The sequence below is a fragment of the Triticum urartu genome, chromosome 5A (assembly GCF_056163025.1).
Source record: "Triticum urartu cultivar PI428250 chromosome 5A, HENAU_Tu73, whole genome shotgun sequence".
Classification (NCBI taxonomy): Eukaryota; Viridiplantae; Streptophyta; class Magnoliopsida; order Poales; family Poaceae; genus Triticum; species Triticum urartu.
This window is the reverse complement of record NC_141877.1, coordinates 337733316-337744443: the sequence shown is the minus strand read 5'-3', so window position 1 is coordinate 337744443 and position 11128 is coordinate 337733316. Positions and strand designations below refer to the sequence as shown.

General features: G+C 48.0%; 1 protein-coding gene across 1 annotated transcript; it reads left to right on the top strand.

Moving 5' to 3' along the window:
• Nucleotides 1-8510: 8510 nt before the first annotated feature.
• Nucleotides 8511-9338, top strand: LOC147971303 (protein FAR1-RELATED SEQUENCE 5-like). The gene has a single exon (XM_087523909.1). The coding sequence runs from the start codon at nucleotides 8511-8513 to the stop codon at nucleotides 9336-9338; it is 828 nt and encodes a 275-aa protein (XP_087380035.1).
• Nucleotides 9339-11128: the final 1790 nt, after the last annotated feature.

The window sequence follows — 11128 nt, the reverse complement described above, 5'->3', positions numbered from 1 at the left end:
TCAGATCTATTAAACCAAAAATACAAAAATACCTTGCTGCAATTTATTTTATTTGGCGTTCAATCTATCAATATTTACAACTTTCTCCCGTCCACGTGTCATTTCTAGCGCTGTTACCCGAAATGGATTGACAACCCCTTTAACACGTCGGGTTGTGAGGATTTGTTATCTGTGTGCAGGGGCTGTTTATGTTGTGTTGCTTGGTTCTCCTACTAATTTGATAACCTTGGTTTCATATCTGAGGGAAATACCTACCGCCGCTGTGTTACAGCATCCCTTCCTCTTTGGGAAAAAACCGACGTAGCTTCAAGCGACATCACTGGCCAGTCAGCGCTCATACTCTCCTTTGTATGGGCATCCGCTGTTGTGGCTTCGCCGGCTCCGGGTCATTCCCTTCCTGGGCATCGCCCCCGTCCACCGAGTTTGTGCTCTCGGCACGGTGTGGTCAATAATAGTCAACAAACAACAGCCATCGGAAGAGCGATGTAAGTGGAGAGGCTGGCAGTAGGGACCCACACAAACAAGTGCCTCCTTATTACGCACAAAATAATGATTCCTCCACCTAACAGCACAAAATAATGATTCCTCCACCTAACAGCTGGGACCCACCGGAAGGGCCTCTACATTTCGTGAAACAAACGTTCCTCTTGCTGACAGCTCAGACCCACGAGCTATATCTTCACACGCAAGGAACTGCCTCCTCATTACGCACAAAAAATGAATACTCCCCCTACTAGCTGGGACCCACCATAGTGGAAGGCTGACTTGCGGGCCTACTAAGTTGACGCGGATGGAGAGCTTTTTTAACTTAGTCAATATGGACGATTCTAGCTCCCATGACTGTACGATGTTCATCGAACGACCATAGTGCTTCTTCAACTTTTGGTCTTCTTCCTCCAGCCGCCCAAACCAGCGACGGTCGTGCCGCCTGCTCCTGCCTCCCGTGGCCGGCCCTGCTGTCGCGCAGGCCTGACCGCCCCACCCTACTGCAACATCTGGCCAGGCCATCCCTCTACTCACCCACAGCCCTTATTATTCTGCGGCGGCGGCAGCCTCACACAGCAGCCAAACCAGTCAACCCTCGTACTCCTCTCCACGTGGGCATCCACTACCGCGTCTTCCCCGGCTCCGCGCCGTCCCCTTCCTAGGCCTCACCGTTGTCCACCGCCTTGGTGCTCTCGGCGTGGCATGGTCAATGTGGTCAAGGAACGACTTTCATTGGAAGAATACTGTACGTGGAGAGGCTGACAGCTGGGTCCACGGCCGCAAGAAGGAAGTGCCTCCTTATTACGCACAAAATAATGATTCCTCCACCTGAGAGCAGGGACCCACTTTCGGGCCACCGTATTTCGCAAAAAAATGTTTCCCCCCGATTGCTGGGATCCACCAACTACATCTTCGCACGCAAGGAAGTGTGTCCATATTACGGGCAAAAAATATGATTCTCCCCCTTACAGCTAGGACCCACTAGCTATAACTTCGCACGCAAGGAAGTGCCTCCTTACCTCCCTGACAGCTGGGACCCACCAGGTCGAAAAATACATAGGGTTGTCTGTCTGGTTGCGAATGTGTATGTACATACTGGTCGATCGGTCTGTCCGCAGGCTGCAGCGATGAATCGTGGCCAAGTAAGGAAGGGCACGTGTCGTAGTAGAGGCGCGGGCGTAGCTAGTCACGTAGTCCCGTCTATATCGTGTACACGTACGTACAGCCAGGGTGCAAGAAAGTTAATACGGCCACGTACGTACGTACGGGCGGGGTCTCGAACGCCTACTGCGCATACGTACGGCTAGGGCTCGTGTACATGGAGAGGCAGCGGAGAGCAGCAATGGCGTCCTGTTCATCGGCAGCCAACCGACTGGGTCGAAACGGAGAAACTGCGTTGTGTTCATCGGGAGGCAACGGAATGCTTGTTGTTCATCGGGGGCCAACCGGCTTGGACGGAATAGCCGAAACGAGGCCTGGCGTACCGCAGAATGGAGGAAATGGCCTTGTGTTCAACCAAGGGGTGCGGCGTACCCCAAAACGGAGGAAACGGACTTCTCTTAGACCTCCTATGGTCGAAACGGGGGTCCTGTTCATCGGGAGGGGTGTGGAATACCGCAAAACGGGACTCCATGGGCTATTGTTCGTCCACCGTCTACCACCTCGCTCCAGCCTCCACGGGCTATTGTTCATCCACTGTTGACCTCCTCCAGCCCCCACATGCGACTGTTCATCCACGGCGTCTCCCTCCTGCCTCCACCAGCCATTGTTCATCCACGGGCTCCTGTTCATCCAGCCTCCACTGGCTACTATTCAACCACCCCTCCACGGGCTACTGTTCATCCAGCCCACCACCGGCTACTGTTCAACCAGCCCTCCATGGGGTCCTGGTCATCCACCGCCCAACCGGCTCGATCAGGGCCCTGTTCATCCAGCGGCAACGACCTCTAGCTACTACCACGGGGTCCTGTTCATCCAACCCCGAACGGGAACTATTCATCCAGCCCCCAACAAGCTCACTGTTCATCAAGAGGCAGCAGGTTCGATCGGCTTCAGTTAGCAGCAGTAGCAAAGGAATCGCTTGATCGGGTTCAGTTAACAGCCAGGGATCGATCGATCGCTTGGTTCAGTAACGCGTAGCCAGTGCAATCGCTCGGGTTCAGTAGGCGAACACCTCGCTCGGGTTCAGTTAGAGCCAATGCCTCGCACCCACGCATGTACGTGTACGAGCGCAATCCCTCACTGTATCGCTCGGCCTTGACCACCCACTGTAACTGGGAACTCCTCGATATTTTCCTCGCCCTCGCTTCTACCACGGTTTTTTCCGTCATGGATGGCCCAAAGAATGTCATCCAGCTACGTCTCCGGCCTGCCCAGGACGAAAAGCCCATTTTTTGTCATGATTTTTTGTCATAGAAGTAGGATCCCACCACATCTATGATGATATCGAGTTTTGTCACAATTATCGTCATAGAAGTGTCATAAGCATGACAGGAAAAAAATTCGTTCGGCCCAAAATGTCATGGATGTGTCTTTTTTTGTAGTGTGACGACGGCGGAGGCAAACACTCGCCGCCTACGGTTGAAGTACATGAATGCGCTCCTACTTGCCACTGAGCAGTCGGAGCGCGAGGCGGCGGCAGAAGCGGCTCGGATGGCCAAGCTGAAGAGACAGCAGGACAGAGCTGTCCGCCGGATGAAGGGGCTCGTCGTCCTTTCTGACTCCTTGTCCGAGACGGCGATGACCATGGCTCCACCTCCTCCTCTGACGACCTAGACCCACCACCAGCCACAGACGCCTACACCTGCGCCGGTGAACGGAAGGGCCAAGGTCCGTTGCGGAAGTGGTGATCCCGCTCCTCCTCCTTTTAAATTATCATTTTTTAGTTGTTTAAGTTAAGAACTTGTCCGATGCTGAACTGTGGTGATCTTTTGGATGATGTAGTGAGGTTTATGTGCATTTTATTGTCTGTTTCATGTTGATTTCTTTGTCCTTTATTTGAGCGCATAGAGTAGTTTGGCATGTTACATGCGTAGTATGGATATATGAGTAAGATGCAGAGAGGGTTATAGTTATACGGAGTATCCAGCCAGTGCCCGCGGGCACGTCCACAGGCGTTTGAGGACCGGACGTCATCGTTCTAGATATCTCACAAGAAGCACTCTCGTCCCTGGCTGCTCCAATCCTAGCCGCCGCTAGAAGACGCCAATCTTCTAGCGCTGTCCTCTGACGGCTCCCCTCCGCCAGCGACCCCGGTCGTCGACCATGAGGGGGGTCGCCGGATCCACGCGTGTGGACCTTTTTTACTTCCTCGTAGTCTAGGTTTTTAGATTGTTCATCGTCTTGGCTTCGGCAGCGAGGATGACGGTGTTGAATAAAAATTATTCGGATCCTTCCCTAACGAGGCCATCGGCCCTATTGTTGGAGATGGATTTGGAAACCAGTCTGTTCAAGAAAGGATGGCGTGGCAGTGACGGCATCCTCATGTCGGACCTGTGTCCTCGGGCTCCGACGCTGCGACAGCATTTGCTCCACTATCGGCGCGGAGCTTCAGAGGTAGTCCAGGAGCGGATAAAGATTGTGGTCTGCATCGACGACATCTGGAAGACGAAATATGTGCTGAGTTTGTGGTTCGTGGATGGAAGGTATGGTTTCCTCCTTCGGCGTCTTAGTCGTGGTGGGGTGCTAGATCTGGAGTTCGATGGCGTGTCCGTGGTGTTGCCCCGGTCTGATTCATTCAACGTCAATGGCCTCACTTTTGGTGAGCCACCTTGGAGGTCCGCAAAGCTGCATATCAATGATGGAGTCACGTCGAGCTCTGCTGAGGAGGTGATTTGTCGTTGTTTTCTCTCGTGGCTGCTGTAGTGGTGCTGGAGGCAGATGACGGGTGTTGGTGTCAAGCTCAAAGATGTTCTGCTATCTTTTTAGTTTTGTCATATCGGTCATTACATGACTTATACTTTAATCTTTATGATGATATGAATGAGACATGTATTACCATGTAAAAATAAGGACACGTTTAGTGGGCGGCCGGCTGCCCACTAGTGCGATCGAGTGGCCGGCCTGAAAAGGTAAGGCCCTGTCCCCCCCCCCCCCCCCCCGCGCGTTCCAGAAAAGGTAGGACAAACGGCCACCAAGAATCGATCGAGCAGCGTCCCAGGCCCTCCCACGCACGCTGCCTTCTTCTCCACGAAATAAGGGGATCCAAGGCCCTTCTTCCTCCTCCTGTATAGCCGCCATGGCAGCCCCAAAGTAGAAGAAACTGCTTCAAAAAAGAGATCTAAGGGCAGGGTGATCAGAGCCATTCCAGGCAGCAACATCAGGCAACTAATTCCCCTCTACCCCTCTTCAGTCCCCCCCTTCTTCTACTGCATATGTAAACCCCCTTCTCTATGGATCTAGCACAAATCCATGGAGAAGCTGCTTCAAGAAAGGAGAGGATCCGGCACATCACCCCCCCCCCATGAGTGCCATGTCTGCAACTGAAAACTAACCATGGACACAAGCCTACTATTTTTTGGTTCCTGCAACTAAACAACCTGGTTAATTTCCTGGTTTAATGTGCAACTAAACACAAGTCCTTGCTTTAGTTGCACAGCTTTCTAGTTGCACACTAAACATGGTTTGAGGCCAACTTTAACAAAACTGAACATGTTTTCTAACATGCATGCTAGCCAAGTTTCCCCCTGGATGTGTTCAGCAAGCCGACTAAGACATATTTTCTGGCCAACTAAAACATGGTTCTAGTTGACTCAACATGCATTGTAGCCAAAACTAAACATGCATTCTACCAACTTGTAGTTATTGTTTGCAAATGAACACATTGACTGTCCAAAGAATATGTGCAACTGAAAATGCATAAATATGCAAATGAACATACATCCCGGCCAACTGAACCTGTATTCTGGCAACTCAACATGCATGCTAGCGAAACTAAAACATGCATTGTACCCCACATGTACTGGATGTTTTGTGAGTGAACACTTTAGAAAACCTGAAGTATATGTGTAATAAAAAATGAATAACAATGACTAATTGGTTGGGATATCAAGCATAGGGGATGAGTTGCAGAAATCAAGCATCATAGCCAGACAAAAACATGTATACTAGCCAAACTCCACATGCATTGTAGCCAAAACTAAACATGCATTCTACCGACTTGAACTTGTTTGCAAATAAACACAGTAAAAAACTGTAGAATTTGTGCAACCAAAAATACATAAATGTGCAACTGAAAAACATGCATCCTAGCCAGCTGAAACATGTATCCTGGCCAAACTGAACATGCATGTTGGCCAGCTGAAAAACATGTATCCTGGCCAACTAAACATGTATCCTGGCCAACTGAAAATGCATCCTGGCCAACTGAGACATGTATTCTAGCTAAAAACCAAAAATCTGTAATACGACAGCAAAAACACAAAGAACTTTTGTGAAAACCACACAATGATGCATACCAACTTCTCCAGCAATTTGTGCAACAGAAAAATAAAGCAGGCTAATGAAACCACAAACCATAGTAAAAATAGTCACGCATATATTCTTGTCCCGGAGCTATTGCAAAGCTATAGTGTAAAAATATGTTCAATATACTAGAATTAAAAACAGAAACGGCGATGAAACATATATCTATAATCTCTCATCCAAATGTTCTTTATTCTTTCACCTGGATTTTTCATCTCAATTGTAGGATCAAATTATATCCAAATTATGTGCAGAAAAATCTAAATCAGCTCCTTGCCAATAGAAAACCTGCAGATCATTGTAGCAAACAAAGGAAAAAGTCAGAAAAACACTGAAGTAAAAAAAGTCATGTTCTTTATCTATTCCACCTATTTACTACAAACTGTGCAACTAACATAACCACTATGTGCAATCAAAAAAATGCATACCTGTTATAAAAAAGATTCCGCTATAGACATGTACCTTTGCAACTAAGATTGTCATAATGGTGTGCAAGTGCTTATGATTGTGTTGTAGTATACAAAAACAGAAAAGTTTTTAGGTTGCCTGAAACACTATTTCATGATTAAACTGATGACATCACTTCCATCTTTTTTATGTCCAGGGGTGTGTGGCAACAGCACAAAAAAGAAAAGGAAAATGATTGATCTCAATGAGTTGCCTCCTGATCTCAATGAGCTTCCTCATGATATGGATCAGCAGCAAGCCAGCATACCACCAGTAGCTAATGCTGATTATGGAACAGAAAATGGGTGCTCTATTTACTACACGCAGACAAGTCATGGGCCTAACCCTATGGGCCATGACAATGTGGCAGGGCAGTCATCAACTCGTGGTTGCCCCTATAGTGGTGTATTTGCAGTTAGAGAGCCATACTCTTGATGACACGAGCACCACGGCAAATGTTCCTGGTCAAACCAGGACTGAGCTAGGAGCTGGTGCTGTTGATGGTGTTGTGCAAGGACAAGAAGGAGAGGATGAGGCTGGTTCTCAGGCCATGGAACCCTATGTTAGCATGAGGGTTGACAGCCTTCAAATTGCTAAGGATCATTACAATAGCTATGCCCTACGGATGGGTTTCTCTATCAAGATGAACACCTCTAGGCAGCCAGTTCACACCAATGTATTGGTAAAACAATAGTTTTGTTGCAACAAGTACAAGAAACCCAAAGCTGATGATGGAGGAGATGAGGCTACTCATGTCCTGGACCCTATACTAGATCCAAAACCTATTGACAGTGATGAGAAAATGGAAGATGAACCTACAATCTTTGCTGAAGAGGAGGTTGGTCCTAGTAAGAAAAGGAAGAAACGGTAACGCGAGACAATAAAGCAGACTCAATGCAAGGCAAAAATGTTGGTGAAGCTGCTAGATGGCCGATGGGAGGTGACACACTTTGTTCGTGACCACAATCATCCGCTAGTGAAAAAACCTTTGTTGTCCAAATACTTGAGATTCCACCAAGGCATCTCTCCTGATGAAAAGGAATTTTTGCGCATCTTGTATAACTGCAAATTGACTACATGTGTGTTTCTATATCCCTTACAGAATTAAGTTTCCCTCTAGGCAGTCTGGTGTGCAACTGTTATGGTACTACTATGCAACTAATATGTCTTAAGTGTGCAACTAGTGTCCAACTTCCCATGTTGTTTCTATATCACTTTGGTGCTTGTTGTGCAACTAGATTACCTTCACTGTGTAACCACACAATGTCCTGTGTGCAAAGTGCAAGTGTTTTTAAAGGTGCATCTACGTGTCCATTTCCTGCAATTGTCTTCTGTGCCAACACATGTCCTATTACTGTGCAGCTGGATGTGTGGATTCGTGCGACTAAAAAACATATTTTTTTGTATTATGCAGGACGTATGATGCATATAATGGCAAAGTTCTATGGATCTAAGCTGATGGTGCCGTTCAGACCAAAGGCAATAACAAATTTGTGTACAAGTTTCCGTAGAGATGACACAAAGGAGGGTGACATGATTGAGACAATTGCGCACTTCAAGGATATACAGAAAACCGATCCAAACTTCTTCTATAAGGTCAACATATTTTGGGTGGATGGCTTAGCTCAAAAAGCTTATGCGGAGGCGTACCACGATTCCATATCGTTTGACACCACCCACAGGACCAACATGTACAATATGTCGTTCGCGCCCTTCATTGGAATAAACCTACATGGTCAATATTTCATGCTGGGTTGCGCGTTTGTGAGGCAGGAGTTGGCATCAAGCTTTGATTGGGTCTTCTGAGCATTCCTAGAGGCTATGGATGGCAAACCTCCTGAGAAATTCATAACTGATTAGGATGGTGCGATGAAGCAGTCAATAGAGAGCATCTTTCCCACCATCGTGCATCGCTGTTGTCGATGGCACATCATGAAAAAGGCTCAGGAAAAAGTTGGTTGGCTGTTGTGCCGAAATCCAGGGCTCTTTGATGATTTCAACTACTGTGCTGACTTTAGCTTCACTCTAGACGAGTTTGAGCATAATTGGGCTAGGTTAATGATGAAGTGAGAGGCTATGACACACCCACACACTTTCAGAAGTTGTACGAATACATGTCAACTTGGGTGCCGTGCTACTTCAAACACAGGTTCTTCCCCTTCTTGCAGTCTACACAACATAGTGAGGGGTTCAACGCCGTCCTAAAAAGATATGTGAACCCACACAACTCAATGCTGAACTTCGTCAAACAGTATGAAAAAATTCAGAACCACATCCTTGCCAAGGAAGGATGCAATGATTATGTGACAGAACACCTTGAGATTGAGCTATGGTCCAACTTCCCAATAGAGAGGCAAGATTACGAAACCTACACTAGGGACCTTTACCGCAAGTTCCGAGAAGAGTTTGAGTTGATTGGACGTTATAATGCGTTCCAAGTTGGTGCTGGTATTTTTAAGCTCAGACCGAACCAGGAATTTGTTGCCAAATATGGTTCTCAAAACTACTTGGTACAGGCAAAGGTGGGGGAGGGTTCCTATTTGTGTGAGTGCTGCAAAATGAACAAGGACGGCATGCTCTGTTGCCACATCCTCAAGGTGTTCACCCATCTTGGAGTTGATGTCATACCAGAAAGGTACATGCCAAGACAGTGGACACCTACTGATGTCCCTAGTGCGCCATGGAATAGGTATGAGCAACCGGATGAAATGCCTCCTCGATCAAAGAAGCAGATAAGGGAGAGAAACATGATATACGATTTTGTGAAACTAGCCAAGTTTGCAAGTGGCTCTGATGCAGCACATGGCATTGTATACAAGCATATGCGCGGAGCACGTACCGAGATCAGCCACCTGAACAAGTCCAAGAAAAATAAAAAAACCGTCTACTACTACAGGGTCATCAGGTTATGGCAACCCTTGAGGACCTCCTCCACCTCCTAGCCCTACATGGCATGCTCCGCCACCTCCTCCCCTGCCGGGCCCAACAAGTAGTTCCCCGCGTGCTCCTACCAATGGCCCTACAAGCAGTACTCAGGGGGCTCATCATCTAGGTAATTATCTGCCCCAACTCCACATCTAACTAGGTGTGTAACTTTAGTTGCACACATCGTGGTGCCTAGTTGCACAAAACAGGGTACCCAGTTGCGCACGCGTGCAAACTCATTCGGCCTACATGCACCACCCCGAAACCCTATTGAGCACTCTATGTTACTTCGAGCATGAAGATGAACCACTAACTTGTTTTTCCTGTTCTGGCTATAGGTGATTACCATCCAAGTGCCATGACGGGTCGTGCTCCTACAGGTTTTATTTTCAACTTATCTTGCACACATCAAACCAGTTAGTCGCACAACATGAGCTGCGTGGTTGTAGAGAACATCAGTCCTGGTTGTGCAAAAAAATACTAAACTTTTTATACCATTATTCCACAAGTGATTGAATAGAAGCTCGTGTTGGTCCAACGCCCACGCACACAGGCCCTACTACCCCGTCGGAGGCTGCATCCCCTGCACAAGCCTCTGATGATTTTGTGCCCGAGGATCCTCCAAGGTCTACTACAAAGGATAGGGCGAAGAGTCGATGGTACAAATCGGCTCTAGAGCTACACCCAAAGAAGAAGAAACAAACGCAGCCACTACCAATCTACAGACCACACTGCCGGTGTATGTCCACTGAGGCTGTTGTGACTCTCTTGCATCGTTTGTATGGAAAAAGGAAAAGGGAAAGGATGATGGTTCTTGAGCAATGTTGGCTCCTAGTGGACACATTCAACATCTAGGCAGCATCTATGCTTTCTCTCTGTGTAAGTTGATTTCCTTGAATTAGTTCATGCACTGTGTTATGGTTACTATTTGTGCCTTTGTTGGCAAATGGTTTAATATTAAGTTGTTGAACAGTTGTATGCCCAATCCTCCTAATGTGTCAACAAAAGTGATGACATTGAGTTGCAACGGAATTACTACTAGTGTGCAACTACAAATCTGTCAAAAAATTGTGCAAACCATCAAGGCATTGAAAAAGGGCAGAGCATAAAAAGAGTACTGACCTAGTCCTTGTCATATCTCAGCAACTTCCTTCATGGGGCGGAGTTGTGCGTACTGGTGACCCAATCATATGCCAGCTTCTTCCTGATGTTGACTACTGTTGGGGAACGTAGCAATAATTCAAAATTTTCCTACGTGTCACCAAGATCAATTTATGAAGTCATCTAGCAACGAGGGAGGAGTGGATCTACATACCCTTGTAGATCGCGCGCGGAAGCGTTCAAGAGAACGGGGTTGATGGAGTCGTACTCGTCGTGATCCAAATCAACGATGATCCTAGCGCCGAACGGATGGCACCTCCGCGTTCAACACACGTACGGAACGGAGACGTCTCCCACGCCTTGATCCAGCAAGGAGGAGGGAGAGGTTGATGGAGATCCAGCAGCATGACGGCGTGGTGGAAGTAGCGGGATTCCAACAGGGCTTCGCTAAGCGCTGCGGGAGGAGGGAGATGTGTCACGGGAGGGAGAGGGAGGCGCCAGGCCTTAGGTATGGTTGCTCCTCCTTTTCCCCACTATATATAGGGCCAAGGGAGAGGGGGGAGGCGCAGCCCTTGCCCCATCCTCCAAGGAAGGGTGCGGCCAAGGGGGGAGGAGTCCATCCTCCCCAAGGCACCTCGGAGGTGCCTTCCCCTTTTAGGACTCTACCCTTTTTCTCTTCTCTTGGTGCATGGGCCTCTTGGGGCTG